This window comes from Camellia sinensis, unplaced genomic scaffold (genome assembly GCF_055761805.1).
Source record: "Camellia sinensis isolate YWXY unplaced genomic scaffold, ASM5576180v1 Unanchor1, whole genome shotgun sequence".
Lineage (NCBI taxonomy): Eukaryota > Viridiplantae > Streptophyta > Magnoliopsida > Ericales > Theaceae > Camellia > Camellia sinensis.
The window spans coordinates 16,857,059-16,883,012 of NW_028128987.1; the positions used below are offsets into that span (position 1 = coordinate 16,857,059).

The window sequence follows — 25,954 nt, forward strand, 5'->3', positions numbered from 1 at the left end:
GGTTCGAATTATGACGTGGAGACGAAAGCCCAACAGAACGCTCCATTTGAGAAACCAACTGGATCTGCCCATGCGAAAACTCCAACGAATACAGATAACACTTCCTCGAGAAAGAGAGAGAAGGAGAAAAAAAAAGCCCTAGTCCATCTCTCTCCTCCGTCCTCACAACAAGATTCTCTCAGAATCCCAAACCCCCAAATCTTCAACAATTGAATACCCAAACCAAAATCCCTCTCTCTCTTAAAATTCCTACTCAAACCCCTCAATTTCACACAGATTACCACGACCTTCCATGAGCTCCATTTTTCCAGAGCTCTGATTCAATGTCTGAGTCCTTCACGCTAGAGAACAACCCCTTGGTCTCGCCGACAAGCTCTCGATCGGTGACCGAGACCGTGAATGGGTCGCACAGGTTCGTAATTCAGGGCTATTCGTTGGCGAAAGGTATGGGAATTGGGAAACACATCGCGAGCGATAATTTCACAGTTGGAGGGTACCAATGGGCGATATATTTCTACCCAGATGGGAAGAATCCGGAGGACAATTCGACTTACGTGTCGGTTTTCATTGCGCTGGCGAGCGAGGGCACGGATGTTAGGGCTTTGTTTGAATTGACTTTGCTTGATCAGAGTGGGAAAGGGAAGCACAAGGTTCATAGCCATTTCGATCGCTCGTTGGAGAGTGGACCGTATACATTGAAGTATCGAGGCAGCATGTGGTATGTTTTTCCATGAAGACATGGTGTATCCAAAGCTAAATTCAACATGGGTTTTGCTTAATTCAGGGTTTATTTTTATTTTATTTATTGTGTATACTAGTTAATTCCATATGGTTTTTGCTCAGTGTTATAAGAAAAGATTAATTTACATTTTGGAACTAATATGAACCACTCCGATGGTTAAACTCAAATTTAAGCATAAATTTGAGTAAAATGTTCACTAATGGCAGAGTGGATTTGAGAGCCACAAAATATTGAAAATTTTGAGTAAACATTCGAGCCTCCCTTGATTTGGGTAAAAATTCGAGTAAAACTCAATTTGGTATAAGTTTGGATCAAGGAGTGAAGGGTGCTTTGCGTGATTTTTACTAAAATTTAAATTTGATATAGGTTTGAGTCAAGGATTGGAGATGGCCATAATGACGGACTTACGAAAAGTGCATTGAAATGTGTGAATATAGATATGTGAAAATGTTTTGGATAGTGTAAAAAAGGTCCTATGATTTTAACTTTTTAGCATTTTGCTTTATTAATAGCCTATTGAGCTTATTGTTAGCATGACCCGTGAAACTGAATGCAAATAATCACTTCATAAGACACTTACAATGCAGAAAATAATCCAATAAATGATCCATTAACAAATATATATAAAGAAACAATTTTGATAGAATATACATTGAATTTAAGAAGGGTGTTTTTCTGTCCGTGAGGATCCCACCATAGCACTTTGTACTTCTACTAGGCCATCAACTAGATCAGAATCATTCTCAAGGAGTCCATAAGAAGTTCGTGTGTGTGTGTGCACACACACACACAGAATATCAGATATGTCTAGTTGTCAGATGTTTTCAGTATCAGTAATGCTATACTTAATTTTTTGTAATTATATTTTGTTTATGGTCTGATTTGACAAATTAACACACCTACAATAAGTTGAATATTAATGTGGTTCATGTGGAATGAGCCTGCTATGTTACATGGCCTTTTTAGTTTTGCTGTAGTGCTCATGTCAACATGACCCCACATGGGTACGGATATGGGAATGGATCCGATCCTTATATTTTGAAATAAATATTTCTTAGTTTTTCTTTCTTCTTCTTCTTTTTTTCTTCCTTTTTTGAGGGAAAGAAATGGAGTAAAATTATTACCGAAATATTAAAATTATAGTAAAAAAATCATTGAATTCCATATTTTACATTGCCAATATATTAAAATTATAATAAATCATTGTATATAATATAATATTAGCGTGAATGAATTTTATTTTTACATATATAAAATTATATATATTTTCCAATTAAACGACGTATCGTCGTATCCATATCTAATTTTTAGACCATTTTTTGAAGTCCTTGTATCATTGATTTTTGGGGTTTGATTTGTCTGAACCTTAGAAATGCATCCACACCCAGCAACCATACCCTAGTTTATGTAGCATAGGGAATTTATTGTGTTAATGGCCTTGTTTGGAAAGATGGTTTTTGGTTAAAATAGCCAATAAAAACAAAATATGCTAAAATAACCAATAAGACGAAAGGGTTGTTCGGGAATATGCTATTTTAGTAACTTTTTGTTTTTTACGAAAAGATGCGCAGAAAAGTAGAGAGGTGATGTGATCTAAATAAGATAAAAAAAAAATAAGTATGCTAAAGTAGCAGGTTGCCAAACAATCCTAAAAGATTACATCTAACCCATAATCATTTCACTTTTTTTCTCATAGCCGTGAAATCAACTACAAAAAAACCAACTATCATCTCAAACACTGACTTTTTTAGTTAGGCTAAAATAGTCAAAAAGCCAAATAGGCAACTAAAACAGCCAAGTTCCCAAACGGGACCAATGATTGTGGATATGTTGGATTGGATGATATAGTAAAAATATGCGGTCATCATAATATTTTTGTCCATTTTCCCCCCTTATGTCTACAAATTGTAAAATATTGTCAAGGTGTTCACGAGTTCGTGTTAAACTACTGCTCATTCTATATCATATACAAGTAATGAATTTTTTAAAAAGGTTAGGGTGTTTAATTGAACACCCTGACTAATACATGGTGATGCCCCTTCGTAATGATTAATCTAGCAATCCAAAAGCAATTCATTTTTTTCTTTATTATTTATTTCATTAAGAGGATAAAGTATTGACTTTAGTTAATTAAAATCTAAAGAGAACAGAGTTTTGGGTAGAAAAATGTAAATAGAAAGAACCATAATGCTCTGAGAAATGTATACAAACTTATCCTACCCAAGCCATATTTTAGAAGATGTGATGAACCACATGTCCATGCTCTTTCCTCATATCGGAACGATTCATATTTCAAGCAACATAAGTTTTGCTTATCTTGTGAATTGTCATGTTAACGTGCATAAATGAGTGTTACTTTTGACATAATTGGTGCAATTGGGGATGATGACATTGTAAATTCATTGAACATAACAACCTCCATAGATCATTGGCTGTTGGGAAATGCAAAAGGTGGTTGATACTCTTTCCCACTCTCTTTTACATACAACACCAATCAATAATATCTTATGCCTCTTCCTAAGGACGTCAATAGTCAAGATGGTTTCGTTACCGATCCTTCTGACATTCTGTATAAGGACTTTTATGTGGAACTATTGTCTTCACATTTCCCTTGCACCTTAGTGTTGCCTTTAATTTTTCTTGTGCAACCCTTTTTTTTTTTATTCGAATGGATAACTTAAAAAATGAGGAAAGCAAATTCAAAACAGATCAATCATTAAGCACATGCTTGAGTTTAGACAAGAGACGGAGTGGCAAAATGTGTTCAAAGGTCGAGTCAAATTGACAAAAAAAAAAGCATTAACTTGACCCTATTTAGCAATTTTTCGTAGAACTTTTTCATCCCCTTATCCTTTTAAAAGGTGAACGAATTTTTCAAAATGGCAAAGAAAACAATGAAGCATGAATATTTCTAAAGCAAAAGCACCTTCATAGTTTAGAATAGATTCACAAGCACTCACCCTTGAACCACCAATACTTTCAACTATGGTTATTAGAATCCCGATCCGGATTGTAGGAGAGTTGGGCTAAACGATTCGGATCACACTAGGATCTTAAATTCAGTAGAATTTTAAAGTGACTACGATCCTAATCATAAAATCGTGTACGATCCAAATCCTACTAATTTTTTATTATTATTATTATTATTATTATAATAATAATAATAATAATTATTATTATTATTATTATATAGGTATGTATATGTGTATATTTATATAAGAAATTTGACTATAAACTCTTTCTCCAAATATCTCCTCCAATTTATGTTAACATAAAGATGCATTATATCAAATTTATTATTTTTCTTTAAAGATTTTAAAATTATTTAATATACATTTTCATTATGGATAATTTCTCGTTTTATTTTTACGATCCTCGATTCAATTCTATAATCTGACCTTTCCAACTATCTTACTTAGGATCCCAATTTTAACAACCTTGCCCCTCAACTGCCCCGAAATTAGAAGCATGGACATTTCTAAGGGGGCGTGTGCATATCAGACATTCTTCCACACTCGTCAAATACTTCCAAACATGTGTTGGACACACGTCAAAACATGTCCTATTATGCTATATATCTTGAGCATGTTTCCCACATATTGTGTTATGCTTTTTTGGAAAACTGATGTATAGATGTGTCTGTGTTGTGTCGGGTCACCGTGCTTCATAACACAAAAATATTATAGAAATTATGCCCCTTTGAAGTATAATTATTAAAAACATGGTTGTTAAAATCTTGATTTGGATCTTACGATCCTATGATGATATTCTTATGATCCATTTGGACAAAATTGATATGGATCCGGTAGAAAATCTTGGGCTGGTAGGATCTTTCGATCTTGATACTTGGATATTGTAAGATTGTGGAATCTTGATCCAGGGTTGGATCCTACTTGTCCAACATTTAAAACTTGTTTGCTTTGTATGTGGCTTCTTTTTTGTTACTTTTTAGGTTTGTGGCCTAAATACCAATTGCACCTGTTTCCAATTAAACAAAAGTTGGCCTTTTTGAATCAAACAGGCCAAGAAAATTAAACTAGAGCAGTCGAAATTCAAATATTGTCGTTATTCGGGAAAATTAGAGAGTTGAAGAACATCACTACAATTCAAGCATCTCGTTCTCCCCCTAATAGGCTAATACACTCCCCTCTCCAACTATGCTTCATCATCTCTCTCTTCATTGTTGCATAGTAGATTGTCACTTTTTGTTTCTATACATTTGTCGGATTCTCTTCTTTTTAGTGTCCAAAAATCTCACTCTTTTTCTCTTGCTCTTGTAATTTCTCTGTTCTATTTAGTACCAATGTAGAATGCATCTACTATAGATTTTTGTAGATACATAAGCCAATCTGTTTCTTTTATTGCTTCCCTTTGTTGAATTTTAATCTATTTACTATTTTCTTTTTCTTTTATGTACTGCTAAATGAAAGTATAAAATGCTCTGTTATAAAATTCTTCTTCTCTACCATTTTCTCTTAGTTTCATGAAATGCAAAACTTCTATTATTAAACTTTCTGTTATTTTACTCCTTCCATCCCACACTGTTAGTCCTTTTTAATTTGGAATGTTTCAAGATGTTAGTCCTCTTTCAAAAGTCAAAAGCATAAAATTTTACAAATTTCCAAAACTATTCCTCATAAATGATTATGAATATATTTAAGGGTGGGAATATAGGGACAATTTGAGAAACTAATGTCTTGTATTTTTAATTTGAATACATTAATAAGATGTCCTTCCAAAAAAGACTAATATTATGAAACGGAGGGAGTAATGTTCATATTTACATGGTGTATTATAATTTTCACATATTTGCACTTCTTTTAAGTGTAATTTATGTTTATTTTGTGTCTACTTTTAGTAAATGTTTATTCATATAAAAATTATTATACATTGTTTCCTTCCAACTATCCGATGTAGGATCCCTCCAACTATCCAATGTAGGATCTTGAATTTGACAACCTTGATTAAAAAGTTTAGGCTCATTTAAATCAGATTCCTTGTGACATAGTTCAAAATCAAGGACTTCATTGCAATTCAGTTTTTGTGGATGTTATCTGTCAATGTTCTGTTTACTGTCACCTCGTGGTTATTGTCCCCATCATCCTTGAAAAGAATACCAAATTCATAATCTGGCTCTTCAATGCTGGTAAAAAAATCTGATTCTTCAACAACTGAATCCGAGTCAATATATTGATCATTGCTTTCTGACACATACTCCAAAGCATCCGTAAGCATTGGTATGCCCATCCTCTTGATATTCATATTAGAGTGCGACTATGTTACCTAGAATGTGGATCATTCCGGTACATGGAACGGGAATGTGGTACGTTACATGCTTTAAATTGGGGTATGATAGAGGTAGGCTTGCATAGTTTACAATGTAACAATTTAAGATATTTTTAATATGGAGAATTTTTTAACAATTAGACATCTGATAATATTATTATTTTATTAGTGTTATTTATTTATTTTTTTCCAAAATTAATCATATGGCAACACATTTTTATGAACATTATATTATCACTATGTTTTGATGTTGTCATGTTAAAATTGCACTCACCTTAAATTTTAGGTCATTATGCTCTATTTTTTATCCTCCCAAGGAACCTAAAGGAGATATATTGGAACTACTTTTAGGATCACTTTGGATTGCCAAATTTTACGTTTTGGAACAAAAGTGTGCCATATTGTGGAACATACTTTCTAAAGCGTAATTCGCTAAGGTATTAACATTTTCTGGTAACACTTGCGAGAATATGTATATTAGAGTGTGAGAATGAACTTCTAGAAATGCTTCAAGGTGGGTGATGTAGTTATTTAGATATATTCCCAGGGAGTTGGATTGTAGTATCTACAGAAGATTGAGCAACATTGTCAACATTGGGGCCTAGATAAACGAATGTATCCAGACTAATGAGGAAGAAAAAAAGAATTTATGGTTGTTCTCACCATCTCTGGTCTACTTACCTTTCCTGTACTTTTTATTGTTATTTATATAGTTATATTATATAATTATATTGCTTCAATTCGTTTGCCTCACCCGCGGGTCTCCCAACCTGTTCTGTTCGAATTGGCTAATTTTATGTGTGGAACAATTGATTATTTATACTACAAGTAGAATAAACAAGCAAAAAAGTTTCATCCAGTTTACCATTTTCTCCCCTTCATCTTCAATCTTATTTGTATCTTGAAGACACTCGTTTGTTCTGATCTTGCTATTATACAGGGGATATAAACGTTTTTTCCGAAGAGCGTTGCTTGAAACTTCAGATTATCTTAAAGATGATTGCTTGAAAATCAATTGTACTGTTGGAGTTGTGGTTTCTGCAATAGACTGTCCAAGGTTGCACTCAATTCAGGTCCCAGATTCTGATATTGGAGCACATTTCGGTACACTGCTGGAAAATATCGATGGTTCAGATGTTATTTTCAATGTGGCGGGAGAAAAGTTTAATGCTCATAAGTTGGTATTGGCTGCTCGATCCCCAGTGTTTCGGTCTGAATTGATTGATGGGTCAGAAGGTGATACACAGGAGGTTGCAATTACAGATATGGAACCCGAGGTTTTTAAGGTGAGAGCTTTGCTCATTGTCATTTTTCTTTTTGTTCCATTAAAGCAGTGGATCATCTTCTTGGTTTTCTAGTTGTATTGTGCACTTTAGGCCCTGTTTGGTATAGCTTTTTTTAAGCTAAAAGCTGATAATCAAAAAACAGAAGCTAAAAGCACCCTTTCCCCAGCTTCTAAATAATTAGTTTTTTTCAACTTATTTAAGCTATTTCTGCCTTACAAGTTGTAAGCAGAAGCTGGACCAAACAGCTTGGTACAGACTCTCAAATTAAAATAAGCTATAATCAGCTTATAGAAGCTGCAACAAACAGCCCCTTAGTACTGCTATCACTTTTGTTTCGTTTTTCCAATAAGATGTTCTGCTATTTTTGAGCAGTTGTCATAAAATTTTATTCTGTGACAGGCAATGCTGCACTTTATATACAGAGATGCTCTTGTTGAAGATGAGTTGGTAGCTTCTAGTTCATCATCGACATCCTCTATATCTGAAACATTAACAGCAAAATTGTTAGCTGCTGCTGATAAGTATGATTTGGGAAGACTAAGACGCTTGTGTGAATCGCATCTGTGCAAGTATATATCCGTAAATTCTGTAGCAAAAGTGCTAGCTTTGGCCGACCGTTTTCATGCCACTGAATTGAAAGCAGTGTGCCTAAGATTTGCTGCTGAAAACCTTGCAGGTAAATTGTTCTGGTTCCCATATTGTCTTCACCTCCTTCCTTCCTTCCCATTTGGATAAGTTCCTTACTTCTTTGTTTCTCACGGATGGAGAAGCTTCATACATTATCTTTGATTGGGACTCTTTGTCATGAGACCTCTAATGAGATGTTTCAATCTGTTAACCTCACTTGGTTGAATTTTCCCATTCTCTTGCAACCGTACATTGAGCTGATTTATTACTAATCTTATACATAAAGGTTTGCATGATATTCTTAGTAGTTGGATTCTGCAGCGGTAGTAAATAGAGGACTTGTGTATTTTGGATACCTTCTAAGTAAGCACAAACACGGACATGCTGACACGACAATTCAAAAAAAAAATGTAGGGCATGATATGCTTGGGACACGTTAAAAATTTAGATTTTTATAAATTTATTATATGTCAATTGTGTATCAAATATGTGAATAGTTTATTGAAGGTTAAAAAAAGTAAAGAAAAAGAAAAAGAAGGGGGAAAAAAAAAAAGAAGCAACATGACACTGATTAAAATTAGAAAGGTGCATATTTCATAACTTAAAACGTTAAGATATCATTCACTTAACAATTTCATTTTAAAGAATGCAAAACAATTGTCGAACATTGAATTACATGCGATTTATTTATCCATTAAATATTTCAAAACATATTTAGAATGCAGAAGTTGCATCCCAAAGAATACAAAATAGTGACTATGAAGAGATTCATCTCATAACTTATGTTTGAAAGGTAGAAGTGTCGTAAAAGTGTCTAATATTATAAATTTCAATTTTTAATTAAGACACTTTGCACGCTTTTAGGAGTGTCATGTTTGACATAGGTGTTCGACATGATATGTCTACTCAGTGTCTGCTTCTTAAGATGAGCCATGTAATGCAAAATGGATGCACTAAAATAACAGAAAACAAAATACATATAAAAAATGGTTGAACAATAGCTCTATATTTTATTGTATAATTGCAATAAAAAAGAGACACAACATATAGAGGGAAAAAAAATGAGTCTCTAGGAGACACAAAAGAAGAGAATAAAACAAATAAATAGATCATAGTCTATTTGATAAAATGGAGAAAAGGGAAAGGAAGCAGCCAAATGGTCTTCCTTGTAAGAGAGATAGAGAGACAAAGAAAACGAAGCATAGTTGGAGTGGAGTGCGTTAGAGAGAGAGAGATGGAGATTGCTCGAATTGTAGCAACATTCCTAATATTCTCTAGCTAATCCAAATTATGGCAATATTTGAAGGCCTATAGCCTAGTTATTTTGATTCAACATGAAATATTTTAGTTGGGCGCTGCTAAATGCCCCTACACTAATCCTTTAGACCCCCATCCAAAAAAAAATTAACAATTTTACCCTATAATAAAATTTCATTTTTGAGCTCATCCCTAACCTCCCCAAACACTAACCTTAACCCTACCCCAACCACCAACTCTAGCCACCACTAGCAGCTAAGGCTGCCCTCTCTTGCCCATTTCCAGCTCTCGCTGCCACCACCCAACCCCTCCCCAGCCATCTCACCCTTCTCCAGCCTCTCTAGTCCCTTCCCTTTTGCACAGACCCAACTCCTCCTTACTTAGCCCCTCCTTATCACTCACTTACCCTTGCGACCCCTTCGCAATCACCGCAACATGCTCATCTTCACCCTATAAGCTGGTGGACGGTGGTCGGTGATGTGGTGGGAGCCTACCAGAGGAAGAGGATTGCAGAGGTGGGGGGTCTAAAGAAAGGGAGGGTAGAGTGGGGATTATGGTGGGTGCTCAAAGAAGAAAAGGTAGGGTTCAATTTTGGTGTGAATAGGACCAAAGAAATAGGGGGTCTGTTGGGTACATAAATTTCAACCGAATTTGTGTTAAGGTTCTAGGTTCAATGGGATGAGGCCCTAAGATTCAAAGTTTTTGAACCTATACCAGTGACACGTGGAGTCTATATAGTTTAGAAGACAATACATTCAATCAGACGATGGCACATAAAGAGCGTATAGTGAAATGGCTGTAGGAAACCAACCCTAAATTGATTAGTATGATTAGTTGAGATACAATAATATCACATTTAAATGATGTTATGCGGGAACTTTAAGCCAATACAACTTAAGTGACGTGAGTCTACAAGACAATGGATACAATCAAAGGATGACATGTACAATCAGCCCTAGCTCTGTAAACCCTAACCTGTGTAGAGTAGAGCATTCCACACCTATTGCACTGACCTTTATGATCGGAGAAAGGGGAAGGGGTTTGGTTGGTGTGTAAAAGAAGACCACAAGTGGAAGCAACCAATGCTTTGGTCTTTCAGTGGATTCCTTGTTGCCAATCCGTGTTTAGATCCTTTGCCCCTCCAATAGAAGTTGAACGAGCCTACAAGAAGGAAGCTATAGGGAATGAAATTTAGAAGATCAATATGGTTAATTAGATGTATGGTTAATCAAATTTTATACGATAACATTAAACTTAAACTCAAACGATGTTATCATAAAGTTTGAAATTTAAATTGAAGATAAGACTCATTGTGTAGATGACCGTCAATAAAGGAACATCACACAGGAGAAGGGTTCAGAAAGCGAGAAGCAGAAAGGTGATCAGAAAGCAAGAAACATAAAGACGATTAAAAAGAAAAGAGAGACTGAGAGAGTTCAAAAATTGAGAGTTGAGAGAGTTAAGAGGCTACGGAATTGTGAGGAGCACATACATTCACTCGACACCTTAACATACACTACGATTGCAAGTTGTAGATAAAGGGTTTTAAACCTAGTAATTGTACTTTATGTATTTAAGGGTTTTTGAATCCCAAAACTTTAATAAAACAATTCTTCTGCTTAAATTCTCCTATGTTAATTTTTCTCTTCATTAATTGGAGGTTTTACTTGTTTAAAGTGTGTAATTAACGATCTTGAATCTAGATCGAAATAGGAACCTGCTATCAAATAATCAACACTGTTTTGTTGTTTAATCTAAAAACTATACAATGGATGTTTGTGACATGAATTTTGAAATGTGTTAAAAATTCGAAAGGTGTGAGTTGAGAGAGAGTTATAGGCTAGGGAATTGTGAGGAGCAACAAACGTTCAACACTCAACACCCCAACACACAGTACGATGACAAGTTATGTGTAAAGGGTTCCAAATTCATTGATTGTGCTTTGTGTATTAAGGGTTTTTAAATTGCCAAAACTTTAATAAAACAATTTTTTTGCTTAAATTCTCCTTTGTTAATTTTTTTTTGTTCTTCATTAATTGGAGGGTTCACTTGTTTAAAGTGAATAATTAATGATCTGGAATCCAGTTCGAAAATCGGAACCTGCTATGAAATAGTCACAACACTGTTTAGTCTAAAAACTAAACAATGGATGTTTGTAACATGAGTTTTGAAATGTGTTAAAACATTTCACATTTCGAAATTTGAGTCTAGAAATTTTTGGGATGCCTAGTGGGACTTGTTTGTCCACTCCTATCTTTTGAAGCACGGATTTTATTTGTTTATTTCACTTTAAGTCATTGACGTGTTTTCTTGATATAGGAATGTTGAAGTGATTGTCAAAGAGGTCAACACTCGGGATAGAGAAAGCAAGATCATGGAAAGATCGCTTCTTTTTCCTATGCCTATTACCCAAGGGTCTCTAGAGCGAATGCTCTCGGCTGTCCCCAAGGGTAGCTTGTGCTATGAAGAGTACTCTTTTTCAAAAGGCTAAAAGTCTCGAGTCCTCTGAGGACTATGTGAATGCTTAGCTCGAACCTAGAATTTCTTGGTTCAAGCAAAGGAGGCAGACCAGACTGCAACTATGGCCCTTGTAGTAACTTCTATGGGTATAGCACAAAATGCTGTGGCCTAGCTACTCAGAATGGCTTAAAATTTCATTAAGATTGCGGAGTCTGCTCAAATGAATGCTTCTGCTGAATATTGGGCCATAATTAAAGCCATCGGAAGAAGGGTGATGACCCAAACCCCGAACCATGCTAAGCTAATGCTAGCCTTTGAACCAAAGGTTATGGTAAAAGCACAAAATTTGGCTTTTTGGAATTTCCTTACCCATTTGATCATTTTTGAGGAGTCAACAATGACTCCTAAAAAGGAAGAACATTTGTTGGCTCAACGGAGTTTAATTCAACAACGTCGAGCTCCTGTAGTTTTGGGACGTTTTAGAACCCTCCCTGTTATCAAAAATACACGAGGAATATGAATTTGCAATACGCACTAATGCAAATTCTTCCTTCCATGCCAATAGGGGCTTGACTTGATGCTTGATGCATCGCCAAATGTTCCAAGCTCAACAAGACAAAAGGCAAAGGAAGAATAAAGCCAAGGGAGCTAGAGCAAAAATTTGTGGCTGCAAATGTTATTGAAGCTATTGAAAAGGTTCTTGGAAGGGATGAACACCAAAGTCAATTGATTTCCTATCTTCACATTAAGGGGATTTGGGGAACTAGGCTTTGTTGGAAAGTCAAATTTGAACCTCTTTAAAGGTTAGGTAAAGTTATCGATGAGAGATGTTCTTGCCCACAATCGGAGGGCAATGTCCAAATTTATTCCAATCGCCATCTATGTCAGCACCAATAGATGGATCAACAAAACAAACAATGAGTAAAAAGGGTACACTCTCAGATCCTTTATACTCCTTCCATTTTAAAATATTAATCCCTTATTCCATTTTTCATTGTCCCAAAATATTAGTTCCTTTTCAAAAATCAAGGACAAATAATGTAAATTTCCTATTTTGTCATTTTTTTTAAATTCATTAACAACACAAAAAGTACGGTTATGATAATTGATATTCCCAAAAAAAGTACTATCAAAGGGTAATTTTGAAAAATTAATATTTTTAAACTGCAATTATTGTACTACCAAAAAAAGTTAGATTCTCCAAAAGGGACTATTATTTTGGGACAGAGGGAGTAGTTTGCAAGAAAAGGACCAATGACAATATCGATGGCCCGTGCCAAGGCTCAGGACACAGCATCACAGTTCGATGTTTAAGTATGAGTAAAGTTGTAAGGATGGATCATTTTTTGTATGAAAAGGATGCTTTTGTCTCATCCAATTCATCTGCTTTAACCAACATTGAAAATGATGATTTGAAAGGCATCACCAAAGTCATTGTAGTAATGATGTTGAAGGTGGAGATGGCCGAAACTTGCAATCCCAACATGGCCAACGTATCTTAAAGAAAAGGAGGCAGCCTTACGAGAAATGGCTACTATGTTGAAGAAAATGCCAAAGTTGCAAACCAAGATGATGATAGGCACGGGAAGTGTACTTAAACAACAAAGGACACCTATGAAGCATGGACACTTCTAAGAAGGTGACGTATCCGTGTCGTGTCCGTGTCAGACACCGACATTCTTTGGACACTTTTCTGACACGTGTCCGACACTCTTCAAAACGTGTCCTATTTTTTTTTTTTAAAGACTCAGACACTCTTTAGACACTTAGAGGACACACGTGTCTATTGCTTAAATACATGTGAAATTAATTATAAGTTTGAACAAAATAACTCAAGATACAATAATAAAATAAAAATCAATAAATTTATAGAAATTAGTGCCATATTGTATTTTTTATTATCTTTGAATCCTATATTTATATATATAACATATAATAAATATATAAAATTATACATTTTATGCATGTCCCCTGCGTGTCATGTCTTATATTTTTTTTAAATTGACGTGTCGGCATGTCTGTCTCATATCCATGTCGTGTCACGTGACTGTGTTCATGCTTCTTAGAAGGACACAATTCGCAACGGTAGAGGCATCCATTTGAACGCAACATGCACAAGCTGTGAAGAACGGGTACTCCAAAAATGTTGTCGTACTCATATCGGGTACTGGTACTCATATTGATAGGGCTGCATGCGTACCGGGTACTCGATATACATATCGGGTACTTCTTATACATTCTTTGATAGTTGGGTACTCCGTGGGTACTTCATGGTTATGAGATGGGTACATTGAGGGTACACCAAGTTATGGGACATGAGTGGAGATAAGTTTAATTTATTAGAGAATTTTGATTTACTTGAAATTACAAATTCTTAACTTGATGCGCCAGAAATGAAAGATGTATTATTTAATGATGAAATTGATGGAAGTGAAAATTGAAATTTTAAGTTTTCAAATTTTGCTTAGCTTGCTTTTGGAATGAAACTTTATTTTTGTAATTTCTCCTATTTAAGGACATTAAAACAGTTTATAGACTTTACTTTGGTATTGAATTATGATTTCTCTTTTGGTTTTGTAATTTTTTCTTTTAGTTTTGGTATTGAACTTTGATTTGTAGATTGAATCTCAAACTATAAATTAAAAAAAATAAAAAATTTATTGACGTACCCCAGTCGTACCCATATCCTATTTTTTTTAAGTCTTGTCGTATCGGCGTACTCGTAACGTACCCTCGTATCACTATCCGTACCCGTGCCCGTGCTTCATAGTGCACAAGCTCCTACAGGGAGCTCCCTTCACAAGTAAAGGCATCTGCTAACCTAGTCACTGTCGATAATGATAATGAAAATGAAAATAAATATGAATGGGTTGTTTATGAACCAAAAGGCATGGAAAGACGAAATGCCATGTTGAAAGTTAAAGTTTCAATTTACTTCTATAGGATAACAGAAACAGAAAGATTCCAAGAAGAAGAAAAGGACTAAAGTAAGCAAAAGCAAGGGGAAAAACAGGGCCAAAAGAAGGGAAAAAAGGGAGAGAAGTTGGTTTGTAATGAACAAATAGAGTAGTTCCCCCTCATCCCAGTTACACTTCAGGAATTCCTGTCTCCAAAACTTCAATATTTGGAGTTGCAGGCATATTTTGATAAGAGAAAGGAAGAGAAAATGATAAGTGATGATGAAGAAAATTGTAGTTTGTTCAGAGGCTAAGGAAGGAGATTGCATCATATGTCTCCTATTTTTATAGTTGATTCTCTTGAGCATACATTGTCTTCGCCAGAATATACACAAGAAGTCCTAAAACATACTCTGACCCCCACATGGTAGAAGTCTCCAAGAAACAAAGAAAATTCTTCGGAATATTCTTTAATACCACCGATGTACTATCAAAATATTCCAAAATATGTAAGGGGAATAGGGAAAGGGAAAAGGTATGTGAAATTAGGTGAAATGTAAGTATATTTTATTCACATTTTACCACCTTTTTTTCTTTATCTTTCCAAATCTCGTCCCAAATCCCCCAACCAAACACTGCTTTAAGAAATGCAACAAGAATGTAGCTTCAGGAAGATGGAAAATGACTGAGGATGATGATCAATCTTCAGTTGGATCGGTGAACATGGTCCAGATAAGTGATGAGGCAAAAGAAGGTAAAGACAATGGAAAAGTCATTTTTGATGTATGTCAAACTTATCTCTCATACCAGAGGAGACCACAAAATCTACAGGACCCTCAAACATGAGTAGCACAAAAAGAAGTCCAACAAGTATCATTAGAGGAATAGCAGGTGAAATATGATGTACTAGCTCAACTTAAGAAAATTCCAGCACTATTGAGCTTATGTGATGCATTGAAAATGTCTTTGGAACTTCAGTGATCTTTAATATATGCCTTGTCAAAGTCGGAAGACTTCCACAAAGAGGTTGAGGAAAAAGGTCAAGGGAAAATAGCTTCACGCATGGCCATGGTTACATTCGGAAATAGTGACGGACTATAATTGCCCTTTGTTTGTCACTGGGCTTATCCATGATGTGAAGATTTCTTGAGTTATGCTCGATGGAGGGTCCACAGTGAATCTCTTACCAAGAAGGGCCTTAAGCTTGTTAGGACTTTCACACCTTCACCCAAGTCATTTCATGATTCAGGGATTCAATCAAAATTAGCAACACCCTATGAGGAAGATTGAACTACAAACCAAGTTTAGGGACCTTGAAGAGGATATTGAATGTTTGGTCATTGATATAGACACCTCTTATAATGCCTTGCTTGGGCGTCCTTGGATGCATAATCATTATGTCGTACTTTCAACTTTCCATTAATGCATCAAATATTGCCTCCACTAAGAAAAGAGGGGACAATTGTGGTTGACACTATTATGCTAATGCTCATTTCTATACAGGGATTGCATGAAGTAAAAAGATGTGAAAAAATCTGAAGGCATCATATTCCTTTCACTTGAAAATGTTGAACAAAAGGTGAATGATGAACCAATTCCAAAAGAAGAGGTCTCAAGTTTCAAGAAATCTAGCTTCTACACAAAAGTTGCACAAATGTGGGTAAAGGTTGGTCTAGATCCTGAGAAAGTGTCAATAGGAACAATTACACCCTTTGACATTGCATTGACATCTTCACAGAGGAAAGCCCTTCAACAAGGGAATCATGTCCCTAGAAGGACAAAAGGGTTGGGTTATCATGAAGCTGAAGGAAAGTTCTTAGTGAACATGACTACCACATGAGGCGTCAGAAGACATTCATGAAGATGAAACTCACCCTGCACCAACAAAATTTGAGGAAGGAGCTCAAGCCACATTAGATGATCTTTGTTAAGTAAATCTTGGTGATGAAGGAGAAAACAAACCAACTTTCATTATTGCAAATTTGATAGAAGAGGAGGGTCAAAGATGCATCTCATTCTCAAGAGAATATCATGAATGATGAACCAATTCCAGAAGAGGAGGCTCAAAGAATCTTGTCTTTGGTTGAGGGCTTTTCTTTATCTCCAAATATGATCGATAAGTGGGTTTGGCTCATTCATTCTTCTAGTATCTTTTCATGTAAGTCCTTTTTTGGTAAACTTATTATGAGCCTAATGACCTTTCTTTTCCATTTCATAAACAAAATTTGGAAAGTGTTTGTGCCTTTCAAAGTGAATATCTTTATATGGTCTTTTGCTTACAGAAGCATTATGATTAATGATATTGTGTGGTGAACAAATATTCTTTGTTTCTGTATTCCTTGCGACCAAGCTCTGCGTTACTCCGAACGGTGCTGTATAACCTGAAAACACAGTGACGGTGAGCTACCCGATGGGTGTGTTGCTAGAAAACCCCTCCGACAATCAAGTTAGCACTTTAGAGAGAAAAAATGAGACAAGGATCACTTAGTGTAAGAGATTGCAAACTTTTTGCATGGAGGTGTTGCAGCGTTTATATAGTTTGTGCGTGCGCTACCTCGGTCGTCCTTTCTTGGATGCGTGGATGTACTATCCTCTCTTTGCCTTACATGCAAGGCTTTAAAAAGCGGCCGCAATCGTTACGTAACGGTTTTGGCGGTTACCGCCACCCGTTACGGCCGCTTTTGCAATGTGATTGAGATTCACAGGTGTGTTGGCCGTAGCGGCTGCCGTAGCGGTCGTAACGGTGCCATAACAGTCGTAACGGCCTGTTACGCACCGTTACGTAACGGTTCCAAACTGTTTTTTTCGAAAAAACATACAAAAAAAAAACTGAAAATTGGGGAAGAGGGATAAAGAGGAGGGAAGACAGAGAGAGAAAATGGAGGAGCAAGAGAGAGAGAGAGAGGAGGGAAGATGAAGAACATATTATTGATTTGTTGAAGTTGTAAGACCTATGCTATTCTATTCAGCTGCTATCACTAAACCATTTTGTTTGTGTGTGTCATCTATATATTGTTTGAAAATAATAATAATAATAATAAGTGTGGTCATTATCTATTTGGCTTGGTTAAAATATATATATATATATATATATTTAGGCTCTTATTTATTCTCTTACTTTTGTCATTGTTTATCTTATATATAATAGTTAGTGATTGATTTTTTGTATAATATAAAGTCATTAATTATTAAAATAAAATGTAAAAAACTCAATTTATAGTGAATTAAAAATATGAAATATATTGGATCATACTTAAAAATTTACAAAAATTGATTAATATTTATTTTTAACCCAATAAATATGATCATGGAAAAAAAATATGCGTATCGGTAAGTTTTTTTCAAATTGTGCGAAAAATAAAAAAATTCACGGTTCCGGTTACCGCAACCGTTACACTACGGCCTTTACACCCCGCAACCGCAACCGCGTCACCGCCACCGTTACGGCGACCGCAACCGCTTTTCAGAACCTTGCTTACATGTGTGCGCATCAATATTGTCAAACAACATTGTCTAAAACATTCAAACGGTATTGATGCGTACGACTGGCGGGTTTTCTTCCTAGCATTCCAATTGGGCCACATAGTATATTCCTGTCAAGCTATCCATAGCGCGGTTTGATGCCGACCAACCTTTGGGACCGTGCTATCCCCAACTGGACTAGATCTGAGATGCCTAGCTAGCTACTTCGAACCCGGTCAAGCTACATGCACTCGTCAAGGCAAATTCCGCCCAACTTTGGAGCTCGGCCGAAGCTTTTAGCCTAGTTAAAGTGCCATTCATTTATCAAGGCATATCCCGCCTAGCTTTGAAGCACGGTGAAGAACCTAGCTTGGTTGAAGGCAAAGCCATTGCCTAATCGAGCTCGGCTCTCGGCCCAAGTCAACTAGCTAGCCTGGTTAAAGCGCCATTCATTTGTCTAGGCAAATCCCGCCTAACTCTGAAGCGCGGTGAAGAACCCAACCCAGTCAAGGGCTAGGCCATCGCTTAACCGAGCTCGACCCTCGACCCAAGCCAACTAGCTAGCCCGGTTGCGACGCAAGGCAGCGACCCAAACTTTTCGCTCGGTTTATTTGTTCGGCGCAAATCCTCCTCTCAGATACCTTTCAAAGAAAGAAGCCGAATCGCTTTCTTTTTCCTCAATGGTGCATCATGTGTAGGAAGGATGGGGAATCTTTGAACCACTTATTCTTACATTGTCTTGTGGCATTAAACCTTTGGCACCGCCTATTTCTTTTGGTGATGATCATTAGGCGGCTCCAAGGCTGGTCCTCATATGCTTTTAATTGATTTCTGGGTATTCGGAGGCAAAAAGAGAGCAAAAGTGTTGTGGAAGTGTGTTGTTTTTTCGTTTTTTATTTTTATTTTTAAAGGGGGGGGGGGGGTCATGTGATTGGAAAGGAACTTTGAGGATAGGATTGACAATGAGGATTCATTGTGGGAAAAAGTGTCACTAGGTATTGTACCACATCCAATATTTTAGTTCCCGTTCTATGTAGAGTTGCAAATGAGCCGAGCGGAGCCGAGCTTTTAGATGGTTACGCTCGGCTCGGTCAAAATGGGAGAAGCTCGAGCTCGAGTTGAGCTTCAGAAATTATGTTCGAGCTCGGCTCATTGGATAGTTTTGAAAGCTTGAGCTTGGCTCGTTTAGGCTCGACAACGCAAACAAGCTTGAACGAGCTCAAGCTCGATCTTGATCTCGAACAAGCTCGAAATTCCAATTCCCATCTATAACTAAAAAAATGAATTCTGTGCATCCAAAAAAAAATTATGTACTTGTAATAGAAACCTGAAATCTATGCATTCAAAAAAAAATCCGTGCATCAAATCCCCCCCCCCCCCAAAAAAAAAAAAAAAAAAATTATATACAACTGGTAATAAAGAAATCTGTGCATTACACAATGCATTAAACAATGCATCCTTGAACAAAACATAATTGCCAAAAATATAGTGCATCCTTAAATATAACACATTACACAATGCATCCTTAAACAAAACATAATAACCAAAAACTAAACCACTAATTTCTTGACTCGATTCACTTGAAAACACACCAAAAAGTCTTCATTCCTTTGGAACTTCGCAGGAGCCTTCAACCTGTAACTGTAGAATTATTATATATGAATGAATCTTATGATAGTACTTAAGAAATTTAGTTTATTAAAGATGAAACATACCCAAAGATGTCAAACTAAGGAAGCAAAATCTCTTTGAAAGATGACTCCATAGTCTATCAAAAGAAACAATAATATATTATTTCAGTATTTTGTTTCACATAAATTGATAATAAAGGAATTTGTCATTGTATTTGTATGGATCAAAATTAATAATTAAAAAAAATACTTACATCTGATCCCTTTTTGAGTCCATGTAGTGCACGTACCCAATCAGATCCTCATAGTAAGATTTGGACTGTTTCTGTTGATAATGATGCTCGATAGGGATCAATAACTCTACCCCCAGCACTAAATGTCGACTCCGACGCTACTGTACTGATTGGAATTGACAATATATCAGCTGCCATCTTGGACAATATTCGATACTTGGGGTTGTTCACTTTCCACCACTCCAACGCGTCAAAATGGGAATTTGAACATTCATTGCATATGTAGACACTTTCTTCTAAATAAATGTCCAAGTCAGATTTTGCAGGCTGAATTGTATCAGCTTTTCTAACAAAAGATTCAAATTTAGATCTTCCCGTCCCGAGAGCTTTTCCAAGACCATAAGTAGCATTGTTAGAATCATTAGCTTCTCGAGTGCTTTGCTGCAAACTTTGCTCATTGTTACTTGAAGTATGAATAACAACATATTCATTGTAAAGCTCATATAGGGCCTCATGCACCACGGAAATGTTTTTAGCAGCTTCTGCCTCTGGGTAGATCTCTGGAAAACAAAACTGAACAAGCATCAATTTGAATCTTGGATCCAACATTGCAGCTATAGTTATCAACAAATTACATTCACCCTAATACTTGTCAAATTTTTTTTTCATCTTCAAAGCCATCCCTTTAATGTAGTCATTGTCATTCACCGATTTTTCATTCAATATTTCTTTTATCCTCCAAACCTCTGCAAAGAACAAATTAGAAGTAGGATATTCAGGGAAGACATCTTTGTGACTTCATTGAAAATTGCCAAAAACTGACATACAGTCTCAACTTTCACCCAATCTTCAAGGCTAGGCACGTAAACAAAACTTGGATCCCTTTCTTGATTTCTAGGGAAGACATCTTTAAACTCCAAAGCAGCAAACAACATCATATAAGCTGCATTCCACCGGGTTGGACAATCTAAAATCAATTTTTTTGAAGGCAACTGCAATTGCTTAGCAATCTCACTAAATTAATTAAGACGTGCTTCTGATGCACTCAAGTACTTGACACCATCTCGAACACCATCAACAATATCTCCTATTTGGCCAAGCCCATCAGGCACCATGATATTCACTATGTGGGCACAACATACATGAAAAAATTTTCCACCCAAAAGCAACTTTTTCATTGCAAAGGTTTCTTTCAAAATTCTCAAGCAAACATCATTGTATGAAGCATTATCCACTGTTATAGTACACACCTTATTTTCAATGTCCCATTCAACTAGACACTTGTGAAGAGCATCCGCAATGATAACCCCAGTGTGTGGATGTGGTACATTGCAAAAGTTAAGAACCTTAGTTGCACGAAGCGGGAGCGGGAGTGGGGGCGGGAGCGGGGGCGGGAGCGGGAGCGGGAGCGGGAGCGGGAGCGGGGGAACGTGGCCACTTAGAGGAGTCGTAAATTAGGAGTGTTTATGTATTATTTTTATTAATTATATTTTATTTATTATAATGAATAATAAATTATGTTAAAATAAATAATAAATAAAAATTAGATGTTTTATTTTATAAATTTTTGAATTTTTTTTTATTATATATGATTTAAATAAATTTCTTTTAAACAATTAGATAATTTATTACATGTTAAAAAGTTAAGAAATAATTGTTAAAAAAATAAATAATAAATAAAAATTATATTATATATAATAAAATAAATAATTTTTTATTTTACAAATAAAAATTATATTGTTTATGATAAATTATATTATAATTTATAATTTATAAATTATATTATATATATTATATTATATTATAATTTATAATTTATAAATTATAAATTATATTACATATGATAAATTATGTTATACAAAATAATGAAATCGAAGAGGGAAAGAAAGAGAGAGAGACAGAGAGAACAGAGACGAAGAAAGAGAGGGAGAAGAAGAGACGCAACATAGATCGAGAGAGGGAGAAGCAGAGACGCAACAGAGACGAAGAGGAGATCGAGGGTGAGAGAAGCGAGAGAGAGAGAGAGAGACAAAGACCTAGGACTTCGAAGAGAGGGACGAAGACGAGGGCTTCGACGGGGAAGTCAAACGGCGAGATCGAAGTCGTCGAACGGAGGATCGAAGCCAGCGACCAGGTACTCCGTTTTCCCTCTCAATAGTGCTCCCTTCCCTCATCAGATTCGCGTTTCCCTCTCCTCAGATTCGCGATTCTAATGCGATCCTTCCTCAGAAGCGCAAAATCGCGCTTTTTCCTCGGAGTCGTCGCCATCTGAGACGATTCCTGCTACTAAGTTAAGAACACGCTTTTGCAACTTCCAGTCATTATCGATAAAATGACCCGTGACAACCATGTATTGAATTTTTTGCCCTGACTTCCATAGGTCGGTTGTAATGCTAATCCTATTAACACTCTTCAATAATGTTTTCAACTTTTTCTTTTCTATATTAGAACTCGACACACAATCATTTTTTGCGGTGGTACGAGTTATCTTTTGCCAATGTGGAGTAGCAGTTTTCATGAACTTGTTAAATAAAACATGCTCCATTTGCATAAAAAGATATTCATGATAAAGTATCATATGAGAAGCAGCTTCCCTCACCTTTGCTTGGTCATACTTGAAGGCTGCCACATTGGTCACATTGTTAGACCCGGTTGTCTCAAGTGATAGAATCCTTTGCTTTTTGTCAGCAAGTTGTCGTCTAGCACAATTGTTCAAGTGCCTAAGAAGTTGAGTTGTAGCACCCGTTGAAGGAATGGCAAATCTTGTTTTGCAATGCATGCATTCAGCCTTCTTGGTACCATCTGGAAGAACCACTTCTTTAATTTCATTCCAAACTTTTGATGTTTGTTTCCTACTCTTCTTTTGGAATGGATTGTTGTCTTCAGGAACTCCATTTTCTCTTGCATTTTCCTCTAGTTTAAATAAATTATTACATCATTTGCATCGTCATTAACTGTATCCATCAGTGGACCAGTGGATGACTCCTCAAATGACGAAAACGGTGTACAAGAATCTTGCTCTAGAGAAGTGAGATTAATTTGTCACCTGACATATCTAAGAAAAATAACAATAGTGCAACAAATAAATTAATACACTAATAAATTAACAATCAATATAAAATTGAACTATAATAATAATACATTAAGAAACTGAAAATTGAACCAACCATTGTATTAAATAAGTAAAACCAAGATAGAAAATTACCCAAACAAAGCAACAAAAATTAAATTGTTAAAGCACAAAATTAATAAATCATCTTTATTCACAAATGTAACCAAGACCCATATTTGAATATGGATATATATATATATACATATAGATAAGCACAAAATAATAGCACCATAAACTACAATATTATTGAAGTACTAAAATCACATCCAAAACTGAAATGCAAATTCATCTTCAAAATTGCAGAGCAAATTCTGGTTTTGGCAGTGCATCATGCTCACTACTTATAAGAGGTTTCCAAAGAAAGATCTTTGCCTTACAAACGGTAAATAAAAACGGAACCAAACAATATAACTTACACTCTTAAAATAAATAAATAAATAAAGGTAAGTCATAAACAATACCAAACAGAGTCTTAACATCATAACTGCAATAAATGATTTCTTGAAAAAAAAAAAAGGTGTTGAGATTAATGAATTGAATTTGAAAGGTGTTCCAAATTATTTCCTTTGAAAGAAATGCTATCATTGTACTCATAAATTAAAATGGCCCATGTATGTTGAAGTTTTTCAAAAGCCTTGTATGGGTTCATTATTCTTGTTTTATGTGTAAAATTTCAAGCATTCTGTATCGTCAAGGTTTTTAAAATTGTGCCTTCACAATTTCATTCATATGATTTAATACAAGTTTTAACTAATATATTTTGAATTTTGGTTGAATTAAAAATTGAGTGGGAGAGATTGTAATTTTTCCCTAATTTATATGTTCAAAATAGGGAACAAAAACCAATCCAAAAAAAAAAAAAAAACAGTTGACACTCAACAATCCAGATCTGGCCGACACTTGCTACTCTTTGTACACTGTTCCTGCTATTCTGTATCAAGGTTTTTAAAATCGTGCCTTCACAATTTCATTCATATGATTTTATACAAGTTTTAACTAATATATTTTGAATTTTTGTTGAATTAAAAATTGAGTGAATCATGGGAGAGGTTGTAATTTTTTCCTAATTTATATGTTGAAAACAGGGAGCAAAAACCAATCAAAAAAAATAAAAAACAGGGGACAAATGTATACATGTAATATGAATAAAGTTTCACTCTAGCAGGAGACTGAAGGGAGAGGATAGAGAAAGGGTCAATGGTGAAGTGAAATAAGTGTACTGTGTGTGCATATGAGCATGTAAAACACCATGGTTGAGATTGAGAGAGAGAGAGAGAGAGAGAGAGAGAGAAGAAGATTAACTTACCACAATGGATTCAAGAGAGAAGAATAATCTCTCAGTCTCAGATCTTCACCAGAGCAGTGAAACTATACCGTTGTTGTTGATGTTTGAGTGTCTGAGAGTTGATGAGTTTGTGCGATTGATTCAAGTGTTGGCCAGATCTGTATTGTTGAGTGTTTTGCAGCAGTAATAGGATTAGGAATGTGTAGGTTACAAAGAGTAGCAAGCAGGAGCAGAGCAGCGTATGAATTTGATACACAAAGGAACCCCTAGTTTTTTATTTTATTTATATACTATGGCTTGTGAGCCTTACCGAGCCGAACCTTAGTCAGCTCGAGCTCGGCTTGTTTAGCTCGAGCTCGTTTATTAGCTAATCGAACCGAGGTCGAACGAGCTATTCATGAACAGCTCGGTTCGTTTGCAGCCCTAGTTCTATGTACCAGAATGATTCACGTTCCAGATAATATTGCTTGTGACATATTTCAAGCTCAACATTGACGCAACTAATTTGTAGTTCTTGTTGTATTTTACGTATCTCTTTTCATTCATCTATTACTACATACGTCGGGGCTAGGATGATTTCTAAATTGTAACTAACTGTTTCCTAAAAACGTATTACTATAGTCAAATATTGAAAGGTATTTATTTTCAATATGCCTGTATGCTCTTCTGTTTCATTTTGCTAGAATTTCAACCCAATTGTTCTCTCCATGGTTCTGAAGATTAAACTTGATGTTTGAGAACCTTGTTTTTGAATTGAAACAACATGAGGCATTTGCAGTGGCAAAGGAGCTAAGAAAGTGATTTTATGGCTCATTTCTTTCTTTGTGAGAAGGGATGGAGGGAGGATTTGGTGGATAGAGGCTACTAATCTTTACTAATGTGCCCTGCAGAGAAGTTTCTAGAAATGAAATCTGCGAAGGTTTAAATGTGCTTTGACTGTAAGACGGCATGATGCCCTGCTGCACATTACAAAATTTATCATGCTTTGGAACTGTTCTTGGGATTTTCTTGGTTTAATTGATTGATTGTAGCATTACATTTCCTGTGCATAATTTTTTATTTCTTAACCTTGATTTGGAATTTATGTTGCAGCTGTTATGCGGTCTGATGGGTTCGAGTATCTTAAAGAAAACTGCCCGTCACTGCAGTCCGAGCTCTTGAAGACTCTGGCAGGTTGTGAAGATGATTGTAGTAGTGGAGGTGGAAAGTCGCGAAGTGTTTGGGCCCAACTTTCAGATGGTGGTGACACCAATAGCAGGAGGGTGAGGCAGAGGACTTGATTTTGACAGTCAGTGATATCATTGTTCTTGTATAATGATGGTGATGGTGCCAAAAAAAGGTACAGAAAAATGTTAATAGAATGAAAACAATATGTTTTTCAGACATTTTTCTCATGAATGTATGATGTTGGTATGTCAGAAACAGACTGACTGTCGTTAAACTTAGTTTTTTTTTTTTTTTTTTTTTTTTTTTTACTAGTATAGACCCTAAGGCTGTGTTTGTTTTCGGGCAAAGTATACTAGTACTCTTGTTCTGCAGAGAAGTCCCAGTAGTGTTTTTTCTGTATCAGTGCTGACAAAGTTCATAGTTGTACAATTTCTTAATAGAAAGTGGTTTTACTTGTGTATGTGTATGTGCTTGTGTGTATACGTAGAAGAGTAATGGTGCTTTGTATG

At 35.7% G+C, this 25,954-nt stretch overlaps 1 protein-coding gene across 2 annotated transcripts; it reads left to right on the plus strand.

Annotated features, from left to right (window-relative positions):
• LOC114270944 (BTB/POZ and MATH domain-containing protein 4-like) lies at nt 1–25,905 on the plus strand. 2 transcript variants are annotated; one of them, XM_082910855.1, is made up of 4 exons: nt 1–718; nt 6,969–7,314; nt 7,714–7,990; nt 25,371–25,905. In XM_082910855.1, the coding sequence occupies exons 1-4, from the start codon at nt 324–326 to the stop codon at nt 25,556–25,558; spliced, it is 1,206 nt and encodes a 401-aa protein (XP_082766981.1). In that variant the 5' UTR covers nt 1–323; the 3' UTR covers nt 25,559–25,905. The 2 variants fall into 2 exon arrangements, with proteins under 2 accessions (XP_082766981.1, XP_082766982.1); XM_082910856.1 differs by lacking the exon at nt 25,371–25,905 and adding an exon at nt 11,518–14,212.
• The last annotated feature ends 49 nt before the right edge of the window (nt 25,906–25,954 follow it).